This window comes from Pogoniulus pusillus, chromosome 35 (genome assembly GCF_015220805.1).
Source record: "Pogoniulus pusillus isolate bPogPus1 chromosome 35, bPogPus1.pri, whole genome shotgun sequence".
Lineage (NCBI taxonomy): Eukaryota > Metazoa > Chordata > Aves > Piciformes > Lybiidae > Pogoniulus > Pogoniulus pusillus.
Genome location: NC_087298.1, coordinates 7553411 through 7575694, shown reverse-complemented (window position 1 = coordinate 7575694; position 22284 = coordinate 7553411). Strand labels below are relative to the sequence as shown.

Here is a 22284-nt window from a genome sequence, read left to right as displayed (position 1 = left end):
TCACCGCATCTGCCCTCAGGTGATGGATCCAGAGATCCAGATCCAGAGATATCTGACACTAACAGCAGTTGCTCAGTGAGCAGCGGCTGCTCTGGCAACAAAGATGCTTTAGGATTTCACAACAAAAAGGTCAACGCTGTGTAGCATTTCTCCATCTTCTTTGGTAAATTGAGCTTGGAAATGAGAAGTCTTACAGCTTCAAAACTGTTTGTTTCCAGTTTAACGGCAGCGGTTTAATATCTTACCAATAACTTAAATGCCTCTCATTAATACCTGATTCTACTATTATTGTTTACTACATCACACTTTTTCTTAACATCTTGATTGCAACTCCCTCTTCCCACACAAAGGCAAGGAAAAGAATCTCTTGCATAAAAAGTGTCAGAAACACGATTTTCAGAATCCTGCATGCTGCTGAGAGATCGAAATCAGCTAATTGAGGTTCTGTCCATCCCGTGTGTTCTACTGTGAAATTTCGCGGTGTGATAAAGGGAGTCTAAATGTGTATGACCCCTAATCCTATCACTTCACCAACTTCCATAGCAGAGGAAAACAGGACGTGAGAGCCCCTTTAATGTGCTGTATTGGCCTCCGGAGTAATCTTATAACCTGTCATATAAAAAAAAAAAAAACACGGTATAACAACACATCAGCATACTCGGTCTTCCCCCACATTTATGAGCAATGGGTTTATTCCTTGACACTAGTAAAAATTAAGACCCGAGCTCTTGTGTGCTCTTGGTATTTAAGAATCTGAACCTCGGTGTCTGACCCAGCCGGTGAGGGGCTGAGCCAGGTGCCCAGCCCGCTGGGACTGAGGGGGTCCGGTGCCGGGGCTGCCCTGGGTATCCTGAGGCTGGAAGCGTGTCGGAGCCTCCGCTGAGCAAATTCGCTGATCCCGGACCCACAGCAGGGCAAGGAGGCTCTTTCTTGCCTTTTCCTCCTTTTTTTTTCTTTCCCTGTGGGGTCGTCCGCGCAGCTCCGGGCCTGGCTGAAGCGCCGTGGATTCTCGAGAGGGGCTTGGGGAGGTGCCGGCCTCGCCTGCGGCTGTTAGAGCCCAAGGAGCAATCTCTACTCAAGCTATTGCAGCCCAAATCAGAAATGCAAATGTATTTATCGATTAGTTTATATGGCAGCCTTCTGGGGAGTGCGTGGGAAGTTTTTTTGTTTAGTGAGGGTTTTTTTTTGTTTGTTTTATTGTTGTTTGGGGTTTGTTGGTTGTTTTGATTTTGTTTAGTTTTTTTATATCGGGCTTAACCAATGCTGCGAGTCGAACAAGATTTTTAACTCTGTGTGTGTGGACAAATGGCTGAAAAATCAGAATTTATGCCGTGAAACTCGCTGCTTCAGGAGGTGTGGGGGGGGGGGCGGGGGGGGGCAGGGATGGCAAACTATCGCCCAAGCATTCAGGTGACAGAGGCTCCAGCAATCGAATGCCTTGCCGTCTGCAGGGAACCCATTGAAAACCGGACTTTGAAGTTCTTCATCCACTGTTTCAGTTATTTGCTTTATGGTCCCTCTTCACGTGGGTTAAAAGGGTGCTCCAAATCTGTGCTAAACGTGTCTCTTTCCGTACGCGTTTGTCGGATAACCAGACCGTCCTTCGGGAGCACCTTTACCCGTGTGTTGTGCAAATATGAAACTCCAGAAATACCCAGGAAATTCCTACGGGAAGAGCAAACCCAAGGCTGGGGCTGAAAGTGGCGAACCAGTCCCGTCACTGCCAGAGCACTCTGCCCCATTTCCCACCCGCGGAGCCTCAAGACACCGAAATGTGGATAGAAGGAAAATCAGGCACGGCAGTCCCGGCCAAAATGATGCAGATCCCTTGTTCTGACCCAATATAAAAATGCTGAAATAATTAGAGGAGCAAATCAGTAGTGCGGGGAGCAGTGTCAAACAGGCTCATCTGTCATTGTCTAAACGAGGGTGAAAGTGTTTATTGTTCGTGATAACCTTTGAGCCCCAGGATCAGAGGATTTCTTTTAGGATTTCTTTTAGGAAAACACCTTTAGAGAGGATTCCTCTTCAGTCCGATGCCGCAGCTGAGTTTCTATCAACTTAACGTTCCGAGATAACGAGAAATAAAAACCTTTGTGCTTATTGACATTGGGAGAAAAAATAATGGTGTTGTTGCGAGCCTGCCGTTGTCCAGAGCTGGACAAGGGGTATGGGGGGTGCGAGCAGAGCAGGCGGCGTAGGGGACACAGCGAAGATAGCCCCGGTGCTAGGCGGCCGGAATCCCCACGTCCCGGAGACCTCCGAGGGCTGCTCTGGGCTCGCCTTTGCCAGCACCCGGCATGTCAGACGTGCAGAAGAGAAAGACGACAAGAAAATGCTGCCAGAAGAGCTTCGCGCGCATCTCCAGAGCGATCAGTTGGCATCAGGTGAGAACGTATCATGCTGCGGGATTACATCACGCCACCGCTCTGCGTGACGAGCTGCCAGACCAGTGTGTGCTGGGCTCTGGGGAGCAGCAGCCTGTGAGCAAGATGGATCCGAAGGTCTGCGGTGTCGGGGGCTCTCGGCGGGTCCTGCCTTCGGGTGTCCTCCGGCTTTGCTGAGCGTTCCTTCGCGGCACAGAAAACGCTTCCGCGTTTGGCTTCCTTCTTGTACTGAGGGTGTTCGGAGTCCCAAAGCAAATATTTCCACCCCTGCATTCCTCAATGACAGTGCAATAATCACTAATACAAACCAGAGAGGAGCATTCGGCTCTTCGAGGAGTGCTGGGACGGGACAGGCTGTAGCACTATTTACTTGAGCCGTTCTGCTGTTTCCCCATTTTCGCTGATGGGTTTTGTTTGCAAAGGCGTTTCAGAGCCACAACGGCAAAGCCCAATCAGATAATGGGATACGATTACCCATCGACTGAATTTTCTGCCAAACTATTAATTTCTTTAGGTAAAAAGTGATGCCGTCTCGCAGACAAAGCCTTCTCTTCTCCTTCAGACTTTGTTTTTCATTTCTCCCTTCGAGAAGCACAGAGCAGAGTAGCCACGCAGGGGGAAGGGGCTCGGTCCATCCCAGCACCGCACTGGGGATGCGTCCCGGGTTCCCGGGAGCTGGAGAACCGCCCTCCCGACGGGAGGGCTCCGCGCCGCGTCTCCCCACCCGCTGAGTTCCTCGAGAGCGGGCAGTTGCCCACGCTGTACCTCAGCCTCCTGCCCAGGAACAGGGGCCGGGCTCTAGCGGGAGGAAGGGGATGCGCCAGGGCACTGAGTGAAGGCAGCGTCTCGGTCCTCGGGGTAGGACGGTGCGTCCGGAGGCTGCGGGTAGTGCTCCGCGAGCGCATAAAGGGCCAGACCGGTAGCGGTCTGCGTGTCCCCGGGGCAAGGCCGCAGCCCTATCTGGCCCATGCACCAGCCCCACGAGTGTCTCGAGGCGGTCGTGGACGATGTGAAAGGGAACAAGCATCCCTCGCCTGGGGCTTAGAGGGTCGGGCCCTGACTCCCGGCGGAGAGCGGCCGAGGCGGCTCCGAGAGTGCCGGATGCGCGGAGCCACGGTTAGACTGTGGAGCCGGTTTCAGTGGGGCCCGCCGCCTTCCTGCCCCCTCTCTGCCAGTCCTGGTGCTGTGGGGAAGACAGGAGAGCGGCTCAGAGCGACGGTGGTTCGCGCTGCTGTCTGCACGGCGAAGGGAAACCTTAGTCGTTACCTGGAGGCTACAGAACCCCAGGAGGAAACTATTTCTCGTCGTTGTTATTTCGGGATATTTTGGTCCTGAAAATCGAGTTTTATTTAGATTCCTCGATTAAGGGTACAGAAACGATGCCGCGGCGCCGGAAAAGCAGAGGAGCGGCCAACTCCCCCCTTTCCTAGGACCGGGCCCCTCCGACGGGAGCTCGCTCCCTGCCCGTCCTCTCTGCCCTCGGCAGCCACAACGGGAACTCCCGCGGAGCCGCTCGGCGCGGGCAGACCGCCCGCACCGGGAGCCGCGGTTGCAGCTCGGGGGGCAGCGGGACCCGCGGGTGCCGGGATCCACCGGTCAGCTCAACGCGGCCATCCTACCGGAGGAGCGGGTTCCCGGCGCTGCGCCGCAGCACCGCCCGCCCGGCAGGAGTGCTTGCGCCTAGCGCTCGCCGTGCCCGTGGGGCCGTGCTGTGCCGGACCGCTACTGCCCGTCTCTCCTGCCCTATCTGCCCCACACACCTGCCAGTTCGCGGGAGAAAAAGTGGAAGGTTTGGCGTGGCCTCGTGCCTTCCCGTCCCGCCGACGCGCCGCCCCGTTCACGCCTGTGAAGGTGAAGCGGCTGCCTACAGCCAGTCCCTCCAGGATTGCGTCCCGTCGGCGGGGACAGTCCTCGGAATCGGCATTGCCGGGCCCGTTTTTTTTTTGGAGCCCCTGTCATCTCTCGTGCCCTCGGGGCACCTGCCGTGTCGCAAAGAGGGGAAGGCCACCGACATGGCCACGGCCTCTGCTGTGCTGGTCCAGCCCGCTCCCCGGGAGAGACGGAGCCCCTCCAGCACCCCCAGGGACTGCGGATCGCCGGGGCTGCAACGGGGGCCTCTAAGGGCCCGAGTGGCATCACCGCTTCTCCCGCTGCCGGTCGGCAGCCCATTGCGGCAGTCCCGTAGATGAAAGGCTGTGCTCGCAGGATCACTCCACGCCGGCAGGTCCCGGCCCCCCCAGACCAACACCACCACCCCCACCCCCCCCCCGCGGGTGCACATGTCAGAGTTCACAGACCTGGCTGCTGCCTTTACAACACTGAGCTGTAAAAGAGCGGATATTAAACCCGTATAATGGATCCAACTCCAAGGAGAGGTTAAATTTCCCAGTGAAACGAAGGTATTTGCCCTGAACTGGGAAAAGACCCCCCCCCAGCCCCCGGGGCTGGGAAACCCACGGAGCCGTCAGAGCCTGGCGGTAAACTCTGCCCCCAGCCCTGCACCTGGCACCGCCGCCTCAGGGACACATGTGCGACCCACGCCGCTGCCAGCCGGGCCTCGATCTGCTCCGGCCGCCCCGTCGAGTCCCTTCCCGCACCGGGACGGCGAGCCGGGGTGGTGGTGGGAGGCGAGTGGGTCGGAAACCAGAGCGCTTCGGCTCGGTTTGAACTGGATCCGGAGCCAAGAAACCTCTCTGGCACTCTCTCACGGCGGCTGCTGCTGAGCCGGGCCATGAGGCTCAGAGCAGGGGGCGGACCATGGCAGCCGCTTCTGCTCTTGGACAGGGCGGAGGATGCTGTTGCGCCGGTTACACGGGCCGTGCCCATAAGTGGGTCAGGGGCATCCCGGTGCAACAGGGCCGGAGGGGCTGCGGGTGCGTCGGATAGCCGGAGACGGGGCTCCCGGTGCTTCTCCGAGACGTGCCCGGCGCCGGGCGAGCCGCTGGCTGCGGAGAAAGGGAGGACAGAGAGGAGTCGCGCCTGTCGTCGCAGCAGGAATCGGGCGGCGGAGCGGCCCCGCTCCGACTTAGCGCGGCCCCATCGGAAACTTGGTGCGGAGGCCCGTCCCGCGGGTCCCTCTGGCGGGCGAGGGGTCTGAGACCTCCAGCCCGAGGCCGTCCGTTCAGGCGCTCCGCCGGCGGAGGGGGACGCGGAGCCCCAGCCTGTCTGCCGCGCTGCCCTCAAAAATCCACTTAAGGAAGATGAAGGCGCATGCAAATGTGTGGCGCCTCCGTGCTTGTGCCTTTAATCATGGTAAATTGACTCTAGTTCCTCCAGGCCCCCCGAAAATGCACCCGGCGCGCCCCGCACCACAGCAGAGCTGGAACTCCCAGCGCGCCGCGCACTCGCACCGCACCCGCCGCCTGCCCCGGGGCTTTCTGGCGCTGCTCGGAGTGTCTCCGGCACTCTCTGATCGCGCTTTCTCAGCAGTTTTCCTACTCAAAAGCTGCCGTGAAGGGAACAGCGCGCAGAGATAGCATCAGGCTGCCTATATCAAAGAGACCCTGCTTAATTAAAATACCGACTCGGTGTTCTTCACCTTCCACGCGGTGCAGGTTCTGACCGCGGTCTGCTAGCCCACTCCCCCGCGGGATAGCTCGGGGGTTCCCCGGCTTCTCGGTCGGGCGTCGGGCCTTCTGAAGGGCTCCATCGACTCAGGGCCCGGGATGCAGGCTTCTCCGGGTCCAGCCCACACACCGGCCCCGGGCACTGGTCCGACCCCGGCGGCCTACTTCATGAGGCTGCCGGGCAAGCGGGGACCCTCCTCGGGGCAGGACATAGTGGGTCCGGCAGAGAGATCGGTTTTTGGGATGCGGCCGCCAGGCGCGGGGATGCTTCGCGTGGTTGACGGCGAGGGCGTTTGTTTGCGCTGCTGAGCAACAGCCCGATAATTTATTGTTATTGTTATTAGTAACTACACTTTGCAGCTCGCTTACATTTGTCCTTCCGAGGGAGGCAGAACGGGCTGAATCAATCATCGCCAAGCGCACCCGGCGGCGGCTTATCCCCGGGCCGCTCCGCCGAGGTTCCCAGGTCAGCGGAGCTGGGTATCGCGGCGGTCCCGCACAACGGCGCGGCCTGGCCTACTGGTCGCCGGGGCAGAGGACCGTCGGTGGGGGTGCACCGCCGCCAAGGTCTCGGTCCAAGCCGCGGGATGCAGAGGCGTTCTTAGGAGCGCCCGGTACATGGAGAGAGCTCTGCAGACCGCCGGTAGTGAGGTCTCCCGAGGGACGCCGGACGGTCTCCGCCCCGATGGCTGCATCCGCGACAAGCTCTGTCCCTATGCTCTGTGCACCCGGCCCGGTGCTCCCGCTCTCCCCAGGGGCCACGCGCCGCGGGAGGGTTCCGGGTAGTGATGATTCTTGCGTTGGTCGCTGGCGTGAAAGGAACACCGGGGCTCTGAAAACAGCAAGGTGCGGAGTCCAGCTGCGGGTGGAGAAAAAACAGGGCAAAGTGAGCAAGGCCTCCCGTGGATGTCCCGTGCGTTCCCACCTCTCACCGCAATCAGGGTTCCGCAAACAGAATCGCGGAGGCGGGAGCCCGGTCCGCCCCGTCTAGGGGTGGGCAGCGCCGCCAGCTCCCTGCAGGGCAGTACCCGGACCGGCCGGTCCTGTAAGCGCTGATCGCCCCGGCTGACCCCAGCCGCGCTCTCGGCCCGGCCCGGCCCCTCCGGGCCCCTCCGAGCCCTGGCCGTGCCGCCACACGCCGGCAGGGGGCAGACTGCGCCCGGGCCCCGCCGCACCGGGCAGCTGGGCCGGGGTCAGCCGGGCCGGACCGGGCCCTGCGCCCTAGTCGTTTCCCCCGGCCGGGGCGCAGTCCCGCACTCGCGGATTCGACAGCGCACCCCCGGGGTTGCATGCTTCGCACCGGCGCAGCAAACGCCGAAGCCTGCGGAACACCCTGCGCGGTGCGGGCACGGCGCCCTGAGCAGCACCCACCGCAAACAGGGCAGGTCGGTACGGCGGGGAGTCCGCACTGTTCCCGCACATAGGGAGTTGGGAATGGGCATGCACAGGCAGAAGCGGGGCCGCACACGCCTGCAGGCAGCTGGAACACCCCAACACAGTGCGCCGGGGCCGATATCCCCACGCAGGGGAAGGGGAGTTCGCTGTGGAGCAGCCCGGGGCCCCGCGATGTCCCGAGCAGTCACACGTGGGGACACCCAGCAAGGTGGTGCTGTCACGCTCATGCCTGCAGATCCACGGAGGGATCACGCACACATTTGCAGATCTACGGGGGGGGGGTGGGGGGTGGTCCCTCCGCCGATCCCCCGCGGCGCTCCCCACAGCCCCTGACACAGGCAAGCGTGTGCGGCGGGCAGCAGAGAGGAACGAGGAAAAGTGACCGGGCGGTTCGCCCTGCGGGCACGGTCTCACTACTCGCAGTGGAAGGTTTGTGCGAGCCCCGAGACGGCAGTCGCGGAGCCTCCCCGGGCGGGTTCAGCCTCCGGTTACAGATCCCAGTGCTTCACTCTTCCGTTCTTGTGCAGGAAATGCAGAATTGTGAATGGCTGCATTTCTTGTTCGACTCTCAAAATTAAAACAGAACACCTCAAAACAAAAAGATTTGCCTTGCAAATAAATAAAGAATTAGACCCAAGCCACGGGGAGGTGGGGTTGCGTTAGGCTTGGTTTGGTTTTATTTCTGTGATGGTTTTGCGCGTGGGTGTTTTAATTGTATTTTGTTTTTCGTTAAAAGCACTATACAAACCGACTCTAACACCTCATCGAATTGTTCTCGGGGTAAGAGACAGGGATAACAATTATCCGGTGCAGTGTTCGTACACACACACGGCAAAAAAACAATAAATCGTTGGTGTGATATTTGTGAGTAAAAGCCCACGGACAAAGACGAAATTATTGCTGCGAGCGTGAGTTTGGAAAGGTTGCTGCTCCGCTCCCAACTGTCCCGCCGCACACGGTTCCTTTTTTGCCATTATTTTTTTTTCTTTTCTCTCTTTCTTTTTTGTTGTTGTTTTTTTTTTTTTTTAAACCGAGAAAATACGAGAGCTACCGCGTAAAGAGGTGCTCTAATTTTTCTCGCAATTATAGAAAACAATTTGATGGAAGCCCCGTGTGATGGAGAACACTGAATATTTGCACGAAAATTATAAGGGAACATAAAAAAATAACGTAAGCGAGAAGCTTTTTCTCCACTGATAGAACAGTGAAATCTAAGTAGATTTTATCTTGATTTCAGAATTAAATAATCATATATTATTTTCTCATCACTGGCTGAAAAGGATTCAGATTTGTACTGTCTAGAACAAAACTCAAATAAGTTTCATTACCAAAAACTTATTCCAAAATATTTAACTAAAACATAATCATAATTTTCTTTCAGAGACAATTCTGTACGAAAATAGCATAAGAAGAAGCCTTTGTTTTACGACCCAGAAAAAGAAGCATTAAATAATTAGTTAACACTTGTCCCGCTTATTAAATACCAGTATTTTGGGAGCATTGCAAAATAAACTCCCTTTCTTCAGCAAGGTCACACCATATCACGGGTCACATTCAGAAAGTCCGCATCGAATCTCTTACGGAATTTTATTTCCTCACATTTAGATTTTTAACTGTATCGGGACAAAAAAAACAACAAACGAACAAAAAAGCCTCCACAAAACCGAAAAGAAAGCCCTAAACGCGGGTGTCTCTCCAGTACGGGGGATCGCCGGGCATCACTCTGTTCGTTCGATTCATTCCCTCAGACGGGATAATTAAGCGCGATGGGTTCAGACTAGGCTATCGCTGCACACCGGGTGCACATCCCCGCACAAAACTGAGCCACGAAGCATGCAAATGCTGTCGCGATTCATCGCGCTGATCGCGGCACCCCTCGGGCCCAGCGGCGCTCCCCATAAGCACTGTTCATCAAGTGCAGACACTGCCGGTAAGTTCCGGGCCGCCACTGCCGCAGTACGGTCCCGCAGCCCTCGAGCTGCTCCCTCCAGCCCCGCGCCTGCCGCTGCCCTTCTGCGAGCAGCTCAGCCGCGACGGCGCGAAGCCTCCCGGCAGCGGCGGGAGAGCACGGTACGAACCTCGCGTCCCATCCCTCGTCCCCGCCGGTGACGGCTGCCCCAAGGGACAGTCCCGCTGCCACCTGTCCGCGGCCCGGCGGGGACGCGCGCTGCTACCTACCCTAGGAGGGCAGGAGCCAGGAACCGCCGTCGGGCCGGGAGAAGAGCGGCCGAGGCGCCGCTCCACCGCGTTCCTCGGCGGTCGCGCTCGCTGTCCCACCCCGGTCCCGGTCCCAGTCCCGGCCCGCGCTGCCCGCCCCACGTCGCCGATCGCCGCCCCGGGGTGCGTGGAGCCCGCCCGCCCCGCGCCCCGGGCGCCGCTGCTCTTTGGGGGCCGCGGGGGACCGGCGGGGCCAGGGCACTATTTGACGTCGAGGAGACGGATCACCGCGGCGCAGCGATACGACGCGCACCAATGGAGTTCAAATGTCAGCAAGTTTGAGGAGGGGTGAGGCGCCGGGGGGTGTGTTCCTCCGCCGCGGCCCCTGCTCTAAACGGCGCGGCTCCTCGGGACGCCGCATGGCACATGGGCTGCGGAGCGCCGGGGAAGCCCCGCCGCCCCGCCCGGCCCCGCCGCGCCGCTCCGCCCGGCCCGGCCCGGCCCCGGGAGGGCCCTCCGTGGAGGGCGTGGGGCTGCCGGCAAGCAGGTGACACCGCGGGCAGCCCGGCGCCGTCTGCGCGGCATGTGCGCGCCCGTGTAGCGCGGGTAGCCCCCATGGGCAGCGGCGCCGGCTCCTTCCTCTGCCCCCCGTCTCTGGAAGTCCAGGCAGGAAACGCTCCTCATGTCTCCCAGATAAAAATAAAAGCGTCTCCCTCCTCCCGGCCGCAGAGTGCCCCCGAACTCGGCCAGACGCGGGGCTGAGCCGGCCCCGCCGCCCGGCAGCGCTTCGCCCCGCCGCTCCGGAGCGCCGGGCCGCGCCGGCGCCCGCCCCATGGATATCGCAACAGGTCCCGAGTCCTTGGAGAGGTGTTTTACGCGGGGCCAGTCGGACTGCTCAAAGATGCTGGACGGTATTAAAATGGAAGACCACCCTCTGCGCTCGGGTCCGGCCACGTTAGGAGTGCTGCTGGGTGAGTTGCCGCTCGCTTCTCGGCTGTGCCAAAAGCTACCACTCGGTGCCCGGGGCTGTTCTCTGGCGGGGTTGACAGGGCTGCCGCCGCCGCTGGGCGCGGATCTTCCCCGCCGACGTTTGCGGGACGCGGACTCGGTGACGGCTATTCCAGCTCGATGTCACCGATCTAAGGGACCGGGGGATTGGGCCTGGGTCGGGTCAGGGGAGACGGGTGAGGGAGCGGGGCAGGGACAAGCGCTTCACGCTGCTGTCTGCCGTTCGCAGGGTCGGACTGCCAGCACCAGGCCGTCTGCGAGGGCTGCCAGCGGCCCATCTCGGACCGGTTTCTGATGCGGGTGAACGAGTCCTCCTGGCATGAGGAGTGCTTGCAGTGCGCGGCGTGTCAGCAAGCCCTCACCACCAGCTGCTACTTCCGGGACCGAAAGCTCTACTGCAAGCAGGACTACCAACAGTAAGAGAGCGGGCGGCCCGCGGGGCTCGGCTCGGTGCGGCCCGGTCCGCCGGCGCGCTGCGCGCTCGGAGCGTGTTTCCGAGCGGGCCGCTGCCCGCAGTCCGGCAGAGCGGGGAGACGACGCGCCGGGGCCCGTGGCTGCGCGAGTGGCGGCCCCGGAGAGCGGGGACCCCGGGGCCGGGCGGGACTTGAGAAACTTGGAACCACGGCGCCCGTCCCGAGCAGGGAGCTGCCCATCGGCCCTGGGCGCTTGGACTCGCCGCAGTCCAAGACGCGGCGGTGCCGTCGGAGGGGGTCGGTGGTGGAGGGGCGGCCCGTTATGATTTGTCCCGGGGCTGCCTGACTCGGCCCGGCCCGATCCGCCGAGGCTGTCGAAGCCTGGGCAGCACAGCGCTTGGAGCTGCCTTGCGGGACTCAAAAGCCCGCGGCTGGCCCCGGCTTGCTGCCACCGCTCGCAGCCTCGGAGCTGCGCTGGGAGCCCCGGGAGCGTCCCGCGGCCAGCCCTTGGGCACTGACCCGGCGGTGGAGCGGGGCCGTCGGTGCTCTGCCGCGAGCAAGTCGTTCAGAGCGGGGTCGCCACCGAGCCGCCGTCGAGCGCGCACGGTGCGCGGGCGGCCGCGGCAATACCCGCGGGGCTCGTCCGCAGGGATTGGCGCCGGCCGAGCCTCCGCGGCCGGCTGTGGCAGGAGGAGCCGACGCTGGCCCAGGCCCGGGCGCTGGCCGCGCTTTATTTTCCTTCGGCTTTCTCCCCAAATGTCAGGCTTTGTCGGGAGCTGCCCCCCCGCCGCGCCGCGGCCCTGCGCGGAGACAGAGCCCCTGCCCCGCGCCGCGTTTGTCCTCCCCTGCAGAAGCCCACTTCATGCTTGTCACCGAAATTGAGGATCTTTTTTGTGCCGGGAGGGGGGGCGAACATGGGCACTTCAATCACTAGGACATAATATGGCTCTGCTAGAAGTCTGGCAACAAACAAAGAACAACAACTATTGGTTTGCATCAACTTTTGTCAGGCATTCAGCAGGCTTCCAGAAAGGCCTGAAGTGGCTTAGTGGCAACAATGTGCATTTCATAGCTACAGCATGAAAATCCATCTCCATGGAAACTGGTAGTAAATGCTAACATGACATGCTGAGTATAAATATTGTTAGGGTTATAACTCTTGTATAAATGGCCCAGATAAATGTCCCCCTGTTTAGGAATTACAACAAAATGTGTTATTGCATACTGCAGCCCTCACCAGCATGCTACCAAAGAGTCTTCTGCGGGCCTGGGTGCTTCCCATGAAAATATCCCAGAGCTTGTTCTTCATGGGCTGCCGTGGTCCTGCCCTGCCTGGGCCAGGGCTGCAGCTCAGGCTGTGTGCCCTCACACCCCCTCTGCAGGGACCATGTCCATGGATTTTTATCTGGTCCTTCTACACAAAATAAACCACCCCTGCTAGCTGTAAATCAAGGGAACTCCTACCTCTGTAGGTAGTGCTACCTTAGGTATTTTTGCTAATTAGGAAAGAGTTTAGAAGTCTTCGGTTTACCTTAAAAAAAAACAGCGTTTGGTCATGTACATATTTACCTTAATTACAAACAAATGCATTCTCTAAGTCCCACCTTCAGTTTCTGCAAAATGAGGGATGATGCTTTGTGACTTAAAAGCAGGATTGTGGACTATGTCTTTGTAAAAAAAAAAACCAAACCAAAACAAAACCAAAATACTTTTCTGACTGAAAATATAAATGTCACCACTTCAGAACTTTCTGTGTTATCAAAGGTGCCCAATTGTATAGGGGGGAAATGGGGTAACCAGGCTGACGAGCAATAAAAAGATATCAACATGTTAGCCTTTGTTGAATCCCAGCACCTAGTGTGACATGACATGGTAACCTGCTGTGCGTGCCCCTAAGGACTGACAGCAGCAGCAGCTCAGGGGAAGGGGAGGGAAGACACGGTAAATCAGAATTTGTTTTCTCTGAAATTTTATTAGCCCCAAAGAGCAAACATGTGAAACTGCTCGGACGCTGCTCGTCTGCTTCCCTGCCTGCTGCCTTTGAGTCGCGGAGAAATTGTCTTTTTGGATGGCAGAAGGGCAAAAATAGCTGTTCATAGATGGAGGCTGTGCGATGCAGATGATGAGTTTCATCAGGAAGAGTGAGGAGAGAGGAGTGGAGCCATGAGCAAGTTGTGCAAGTCCCCTCAGTGTGCTGGTCCAGCCATCGTCCTGCGGTGTAGCGTGCCAGGGGTGTAAAACTCCTCTGTGCTCAGAGCTTCTGAGGGAGGAGATGGAGCCGGGTCACTGCAGAGGGGGACCAGTATCAGTCAGATCAGATGCTTTTTGTTATCCTGAGTCCTGTTTACAGATCTTGGGGGGGGGGGGGAGGGGGGGGATGGAAAAAGATTAGGGAGAATAAAGATTACTTAAATATCTTAGTTACTGAAATTTGCTTTAAATAGATTTTTTCTGTACATATAATATAATTTAAAGGTCAGATTTCTCCAGAACTCCCAGGACTATAATCAAGTGCTGTGTGTATATCTTTGGAAAACTGGTGTCTCGTCTTTCTAATGAAAGCAAGCTTCTGATGGGTCAGATATCAGACCTTAAACCTTTCACTGGGTCAGGAATGATTACTGCCCATCCTTGGGTGAGGGCATTTCACATTAGGGGGAAGGGTGAAGAGTTTTCTTTTTTTCTCCCCCCCCCCCCCCTTTTTTTTTTTTTTTTCTCTCTCTCTTTTTTTTTTTGTTTTTAATTTCTTAATAGAAGTGTTGGCTGTTTGAAGCTACCCCTCTGCTTGGAATGTTAGAATAAATCCTGGGGGAGATGGATTAGTGGCCCAAGCACAGTTTGAAGTAGTCAAAGGTGCCTGATAAGTGTAATTCATCACAAAAATATCAGTACATCAGCGGGACAAGCTCTGCATGTATTTTAGATACTTTTTATACAAGAGATTCAGGACATTTTTTTGCACGAATATGTCCTGATCTTTTGATTCAATACAAATTATTTTGCTAGAATTTAAGATTTTTGGGGTCACAGCTACATGTGATTGCAAGGATTTTAAGGGGAAAAAAATAGACCAGTACAATGGCAGCAAGGAGGCTGGCAACTCGCAAGCCCAAGTGAATTAGATTTTAATGAGATCTTTGCCAAATTGCAGAATTGTTGCATGTTTAGAATCTTGCACTTCCCCCCCCCCAAAGTTTCTTTTCTGACAAACTGAAATCTTCAGAATGAATGTTTATAAAAAATAGGAGGATTATGGTAGTTTATATTCTGGTTCTTTGCTTAAACGAATTTATTTATTGTACCACTCGTAACAGTGCTTCCTGCTATAAAACATTAATAATTATAAATATTACATTTCTTTCCCATTTGTATCTTTTCTCTCCTCTTTTTTTTTTTCTTTTCTTTTTTTTTTTTTTCTTTTTCTTTTTTCTTGCTTGTGCATTCCTGGTTTATTTCATTACTCAGTGTTACATAATGATTTGTCCTAGTTATTGCTGATATTAAAAAAAAAAAAGACATGCTATGAAAAATAACTGTTTCAGGCTACCTATTTCATATGCAAGAAATGCACATAATTTCTAAAAAGGTTCCTATTCCTATTCTGGAAACAAAGGCTGCAAAAGAGGCCATTTATTCGAGGGGTAGGAGCATACCTTCACAGTTGCTGTACCATCATTTTTCATGAATACATTCTGAGTTTTGTTTAAGGTGGGGAGGAGAAATGTTTAGATATTTGTTAAATTGTTCAAGATATGTCAGGCATTGTTACAGTGTCATTTCTGGATGCTGTTAAGAAAGACTTAGAGTCTATTTTTTGTATGCCTTTGTATTGTTGTTCAGCTTAGAGTCCTTTCTGGTCAGCGACTGGGCTGATTTTTTGTGCACAACCAGCTCGGAGCAGCGTGTACCTCACAGGGAGGGAAGGGAACGCTACGAAGCCTCGTTGCTGTAGGGAAACGATATCCTCTCCAGATTCTGGAAATTCTTTCACATGAATATAATACCGAGGCTGACATTTCCCAGCTCAGTTGCATTTTATATTCTAAGTATGACAAAGGCTTCCTATTAGTAAATGCCTCTTATTTTTGTGAATGTTGTTTTTCTTCTAGAGAGAGTGAACGCGTGTCTGTTGTGAGTGCAGGCTGTGGAATGTAGGCAGGAGCTGAGGTGCAGGAGGTGACTTGAGCTCCAAGATTCTCCTCCATGCAGAATGGGTGATCACTGTTGTTAACAGAAAGATTTTGTTTGCTTTCAGTCCTACTTTTTTTCCTTTTTTTTCTCTTTTTTTTTTTTTTTTTTTTAAACAGAGAGCACCAGGCATGTCCTTATGCTCGACCGCTCATCATGGGAACTCTGCAGCCTTGTGCTGGGCAGTGGTGTCCCCTCTACTCCGCTTGCCCCTCATGTCAGCCTTGTGCCTGTGTCATTAGGAAGTGGTATAAAAGCTGACTGAAACTGAGAGATGAGGAGTAGCCTAAGCACATGCCCAGGACATGGAGTAATGATTAAAGTTATGTCATCCACTAAAAATGCTTTTAAAAGTGGCCGAAATGCTGTGGTGTTTTTGCTGCAAACCCAGCCAGCCCCACGCTCCCGGGCACCTCAGCCCGATCAGGAGTTCTCCGTACGCTCAGCCTTTCGCAGCACCTCCAAACGATTCCAAAAGTGGGACGCTGAGGAAACGTAGCTGTTATTTCTGTCGATGACGTCAGCGGAGCAGCAGCAATGGGGCAGAGCCCCCTCTGGTCCCCCCATTGCCAGCAGGGATCCATCAGTGCAGCACGATGGGAGGCTGTGGGGCAGAGAATGGCACCATCCACGAGCCACGAGCTGGTTCCACGTTAGGCTGAGTCAGTACTAGTGGGGATCTGGATCTGGAGTGGAACGTGCTTTAAGAATTTGGGGAGACATTTTGGTTTTCAGCTGCAATCCTGGTAACATTTCTGGACAAAATAATTGCCGTGATAATACGTTATTTGCACTAATCCATGGGAGAAAATAATAGGGAGGATCCTTTTGCAGTGTAGGTAGTATGCAATTAGATTCATAAGAGGATAATTTACAATGCTTGACTACTAACCTGAGGAAAAAAAAAATAACCAATACATTTGAAATGTACTGCAGAATTTCTTCACTCAAATGTAAAACAAATGGGAGCATTTTGTGTTCTTTTTAGAAACCAGGCTTGTTATTTTTTGGCCTAAACTTTTGAGCTGGTTCAAAGGAGTACATCACACCCTTTCAGCTATCAGTAATACATCATGATAAAGTAGCTGGGTTATAATGGCTCTTCTTAGACTAATTATGTTAGTAATGTATTTCAGGTGTAAAGATATACCCCTCTTGCCCCCATTGTGGAGCAACCTGTATAGCCTGGTATGTTTCAAAATGCTCGCTGGTGAGCTTGGAAGGTGGATGTATGTTTAGTAACAAGTAGAGGCTGCTTGAGTTAGATAGTTGGGAAGAAATATCCAGCAGGAAAAGGAGTGTGCTTTTCATAAGGCAACTCTGATTTTTGTTTTCCATTCCAGACAAAATTCAAATTTATACTAAATCTACTACTTCTTGTTGTAGCAGGAATTGATTTAATTTTGTTTAATCTCTCCTTCTCCTGGAATGAAGAGCAGAGTAGATACAGAAAGTGGTTAGAGGAGAGCTTGAGTTCTCTGCTCGCTCAGTGTGGAAGTCTGCAGGAGGTTTCAGTGCACGCCAGCAGCCAGGGCCCTCCTAGTTGTGGGGAAAGCCACGCTGGGAGCCCCCGCACTGGGGAACGAGGGGGTGACAGACACACGTGTCCACCTCCCACCCTGGCACACAGACGTGGGGCCCACAGATGTCTGCAGACAAGCTCAGTGGGGTGGTTTGGGGGAAAAGAGAGAGTCTGGTGAAATGCTTCGTTTTTCTAGGGGCAGGGAAGTACATTGTCTGTCTGGTCTGTACAGCCCTCATGTGCCGTTCAGTGCTCGTGGCAGCTCTGGAAGAATGTGGTGCATAAATACAACTGCAATATTTTGTAATAATATCAGAAAGGGATTTTCTGCTGCTCAGGCTGGCTAGGGCCATGTCATGAGTTGCATAAACCACAGATTCACAAAAAGGCTGTGAATTTTATACCCCAGCAAGATGGAAAAGGACCGTTACGGTATCCACTCTAAAGCCTGCACTAGATCAAATGACAGGCATATATTAAAAACAGGGGTAAATGCTACTTTTTGCCTATGTTGGCTTTTGTTTTCCCTGCATGATATGTCATGCTACTGCTAAAGCCAAGTAAGAAATCAAGTAAATAAATAAAACTGTGAAGGGGATGGTGCAGTAATCTCCAGTAAAGGTAAACAACCTGGGTGTTGCTCTTGGATGGTTTAGTGCAGTAGAAAGGGGTTTGGGGGCTGATTTGGGGACAGTTGCATTACTCACAAGGTGCTGACTGACTCATCATGAAATGCCAGTTTGTTTGTTACAAAATATAAAAGCTTTGTATTTGTTCTGAAACAAAGAGTAAGATTAGCTAGAAGTAACAGTGTGAGTTACTTTGGGTTTAGATGGGTGGAAAGAGGAACAGAAATTTCCTCTCAAGTAAATTGAAATAAATATATCAAGTGGGGTCAGGGAACAATTTGAATATACACCTTGTGGGCTGTAGAACTGTGGTGTGCTGTGTCTAAAGCTGTGAATCAAAACCAATTTGTTTTGTTTAGTAGAAAAGTATTCACTTTATTTTCAAAAGCAGAGGTGTTTTCTGTGTTAAGAGTTAAAAACCAGAGAGATAAGATTATTTTGCAGCAGTGGGAGCTTTAACAGCTCTGGTAACGTTTAGGGAGGGAGATACCATGCTTCTGTGTTAAAAAGTAAGTAAAAGAAAAGTGACCAACTTCATATCTAATTTAAAATAAATGTTGAAAGCAAAGCCAGACTTCTGAGTTAGAGAATAAGGCCACAAGAGAGTAAAAATACTTCCAAGGTAAAATGAGGTGACTTTTGGTTTTCAATGTACTGCTCTTTAGGGTTTATAACATGCACGTTAATATAGATCCAAATCTTGCGTACTTTGTTCAGGCAAATTATTCCCTGCTTCTAAATTCAGCATAAGACTGAGGCAGATCTTTCACTTTTGTTTTCTTTAGGTGCTAGCTGTACTTTAAGTTCCTGGACGTGCTTTGGCTAGGCTGATATTCCTCAAATGAAATATTGTCTTACCCTTGTTTAACTTTTTTGATGCATCTGCTTTGAATGTATCTTGACAAACTTGTCCAATCATTCTGATGCAAGTCACTGGGACCAGAGCCCAGCCCTGGCACCGGTGGGCACTGAGGAAGAGTGGGGAAGGTAATTGTGCTGTAAGGGATGTGAGAAGCAGACAGGGGCTTGTGTTGCCTGGACCTGAACAGGCTGTTCTCACAGCAGCCATTTTGCAAAACAGTTTCTGGTTGATCCCAGATAAATTACTGATGATAAATATTTTCTCCTTTCATATGTCTAACACTCACACAGAATATTTGTTGCTGTTGCCCTTTATTGGACACTGAATACCTCTTCTAAATTGAAAGCACCATGTCTGTCATATTTTGCAATCTGATGCAGATTATGTAGAAACAAACCCCTTAAAATGAAGCATCTTGTACACAACGTTAGGTATCCACTGTCTGGAGAAGGTAAAACATACAGGTCAGTATTACCAGAGCACACCAGGATCTGTTCCACCAACTTTTCTGGAGCGAGATGGAAATGCTGCAGCCCAGCTGAACCCACCTGCGATGTTCACACACCACTGGGGTGTTTCACTCACCTTTCAGAAACTATTTGCCTGTGGGCAACTGAGCAAGTAGACGTTTGTGAGATTGTGTTACAGTAAAGGAATTGTTAATAGCATTAATTCCAGTTTGTTATTTTGTTGGGTTTGAAATTTTACAGTGATCTTTATAGCTGCAGCAGAACTGCTATGGCACAAGTGGATTAAGTGCCCCTTAATAATGACATAAACAAGGAATAACCCATTCCTTGGGAAATTTATAAGGGTTTATTCTCTGATGTCCATATGGCAGGCCAGTGCATTTTCAGAGAGCATTTGTCATGGAGATCATTTGGTTTACTTCCAAAATGTCACATATTTTTAGTATGCACAAAATACTTTTCCTTTGCAAAATGCCGGCGTGGAGAACTGTGCACATGCAATTCTGATTGACTTCAGTAGGGGCCATCTTCACTCATCAAAGGGTAGAGTTTGGCTCTTGGTTTTACTACGATCAGTGTATTATTTGTCATGTACAAGACTGCATGTGCACTCTCCCAGTAAGAGCTAATAGAATTTGTGTGCACATGCTGAAGACAAAGCCTCATGGTAGCTGTTTGAAGTTTGCTGTCATGGGTTTGTTCCTCTGTGTAGCCTGAATCACCATTGGCTGATTACAAAAACAAAACAGAAAGAAACAAAAGAATCCCCCAAAATAGTAGTCCACATCAGTAATGTTGGTTTTATTTCCAGTCATTACTTTTATCATGGGTTATTTTTATCATAGGATGCAAGAAAACTTGGATTTGCAGGAGGATTTGTCAATACTGTTTTAAAGCATTTGTAGTCACCGCTGCTGGTTTCTCCTCGTTCTCTCAGACTGATAGAAATGTCATCACTTCTTACAGTAGTTTCTCCTCACAAGCAGGGCACTGCTGTATTCCTGGTGTGTTAGTGGGGAAGCACATTTCTTATGGAAGGTGGATGTGGCCGGTGTAGCTGGGGACAGCATCTGCTTTCCAGAGTTGGGGCTTAACTGGGCACTGCTGCCTGCCCCAGCTGGAGCTGGTCTCACTGGGAGCTCTGTGGGACAGGACCTTTGGGCTGCAGCATGATACCTGCCAGAACTCATTAGTGAGAAAGGTTACAGTTCTCGTTAGTATCTGCTCCACAGAACAGTTGTTTTCAACCTGTGGGACCCTGTCCTTTGACATCACCAGCTTGCCTACAGCTAGCAGTTTTCTGTTGCCTGATAGAGCTGTTTCTGCAGCTTCCCAATGGAAGCAGCTTCTCTAGTTTCTGATTTTTTTCTCTCATGTCACAGCTTCAATCTAGTTTCATGGGAGGATGCTGGTGTGCATGCTGTTCTTTTGACAGATCGTGTGAAACGAGACAAATAATTCTGTATCATTCAAGGAGGTTTGTTAGCAAATAACAACAAAGCCCTGTAGGGAATCATGAAACTGAAATAAAATGAAAAAAAACCAGAACACTAAAATGACCATGAAAGAGATCAACTACCTTTGGTTAGGGGGGAACTATGGTACAGTAAGGTCCAGCTGTAGGTGACAGTCTGCTAGCCCCAGCACTATTCATAGCTACTCAGTATCTTCTACAGATGTTCTTTGGTCATTGATGATCTGTGCTGAGCCATCTCCAGTGCAGCAGTGCCTCAGCTATTGGCATTTAGTGATGCTGTGTCCTCAGTTCTGTGGTAGACCTGGAACTGGGCCAATCTGCCCAGTTCTTGAGCCTCATCACAAGCTTTTCAGATGATCAGGAGGCACAGGAGAAGTAACAGGCACTGTGGGCAGCTGTGGAAAGGTGATCAGAAGTGGGGAGCAAGGACCACCCTAGCTCCCAGGATCCCACCACAGCCACACAGTCTGGAGCTGCCGAGGCTTACAGCCCTGTTTCCACCTCAGGGACTCTTTCCAGCAGCTGGGGATCCAGGTTACCTGTTCATCCTCCCTGCCAGTAGAATGACATGTTCAGGATATCCGATCTGTGTGGACCCTCATAAGGGTCAAAAGCCACAGACTGGCTCTTCCTGAGTGTGGTGAGTGAGCAGAAACTGGTGGAGTGATGAGGGGCACACAGGTTGATTACCCATTCAGATGGATCTACCTGGACATCAGGAGATTGGCATTTCTCATTTTTCAAGAGAGAAAGAGCTGATCCTCCCCACCTTGCTACTAATAATTGTGGTTTGCAGGCTGAATATCCACCCCATGAAGGTTTGTACGTACATGCATGCTGGAGTCAGTACCTGTCTGTTACAATTTCAGAGCTGTCTTCAGAGTACGAGTGCACGTGGCGGGCTGTGAGTGCTCACACAGGTTGGCAGCACATTCCTCCTGCAGCAGTCACCAGTGCTGGGAACACTCCCTGTGCGGAGGGCTGGCACTGCAGGTTCATGGGCCCCAGTGGGGGCCTGAGCCAGCAGATCTCTGCTCCCAGGGCTCCCATGAGTAATGCCACTGAAGCCAGTTGTCCTGGCATGCAGTGGCTTGCAGTGTCATGTAAGGTCAGTTTACTTACCTGGCAGCAAGTGTCTAGAGAGAGCTTGGGGGAGCTGCTTGCTCATGTTTTGGGGATGGGGTTCTTCATAGGTGAAACCCACCCTAGGCAGAAGTCATAGTTTAATGTTATGAGTTGGCTTCATCTGATAACATTTTGTAGGTGGAGCATGACCCTATGGGTCAGCTCCAACTCACACTTGAGCTGATGAAGATAGTGCAGGGGAGCCCTATGTGAACATCAGTACCAGCAGTGAGGCTTTACAAGTTCTGTTCCTTCATTAAGCAGTTTGACAAAACCAAGCTTGTGCTCTTCACTCTGCTGCTGGCTCTGTGGTCCTCTGCAAGCCACTTGGCTTCTCTGTGCCTGCAACTGCACTGGGGAGATGCAAATAGTGTGTTTCAAGTCACCTTCTGGTCATCAATGATTATGAGTCCAGAGTGAGAAAGGAACAGTGAGCAAGACCTGCTGCTGCTGCAGCAGAGGTCAATGCAAAGCCAGTCTGCCCTCGGTCCCAGTGAATGAATTTTGCATATTGTGTGCCTCTCTCTTGAAATCTTAAGAGAAAACATTTTTCTGAAGTGACTCAGTCGGTGCTGTTTTATTACCTGTCAGTCTGGGGTATATTACATGAAAACAATCACAGGCTCAGCATCTCTGTTTTGCGACAGGTCACTAGGGAAAGCTCAGCGGAATTTAAGGGATTGAAGCCATATAGAGAATGCCCTCCAAGCTACCCTGCTAGTAGCATTTGCATTCAGGACTGGGAAAGAAGAAGTGAAGAGGCTACAGGAGCGCTGTTAGCCCTGTGGGTGAGGGTGCAGGGCCTGCTGTGGGGTCAGCCAGGACCCGGGTGCCATCTGACACTGCTGAAGCTAAGTGGTGGCTGTTGTTAGACATCACCAGCACATGCTGCCATGAGGGGACTGGGGTGATCCTTCGTGTATTTGTAGAGCTCAGGTTTGAGGTCCTGTGCAGCTTTCTTAGCTGTGCTGCTGCCACGGTGGCCCTGTGGAAAGGTGCAGTGGGTGAGGAATGGCAGCACCTGCTTTGTCATCACTGTAGGCAGCTGTGTGTATCTGCTGGATGCTTACGTTGTTCCACCCAGA

At 52.8% G+C, this 22284-nt stretch overlaps 1 protein-coding gene across 2 annotated transcripts in view; it reads left to right on the top strand.

The window, feature by feature from the left end:
- Positions 1-10337: 10337 nt before the first annotated feature.
- Positions 10338-22284, top strand: part of LMX1B (LIM homeobox transcription factor 1 beta) — a 101026-nt gene continuing 89079 nt past the window's right edge. For both annotated transcript variants that reach the window (XM_064170943.1, XM_064170942.1), the window contains exons 1-2: positions 10338-10476; positions 10743-10929. In XM_064170943.1, the coding sequence (XP_064027013.1) occupies positions 10338-10476; positions 10743-10929 (326 nt within the window). The remainder of the gene's footprint in view (positions 10477-10742; positions 10930-22284) is intronic.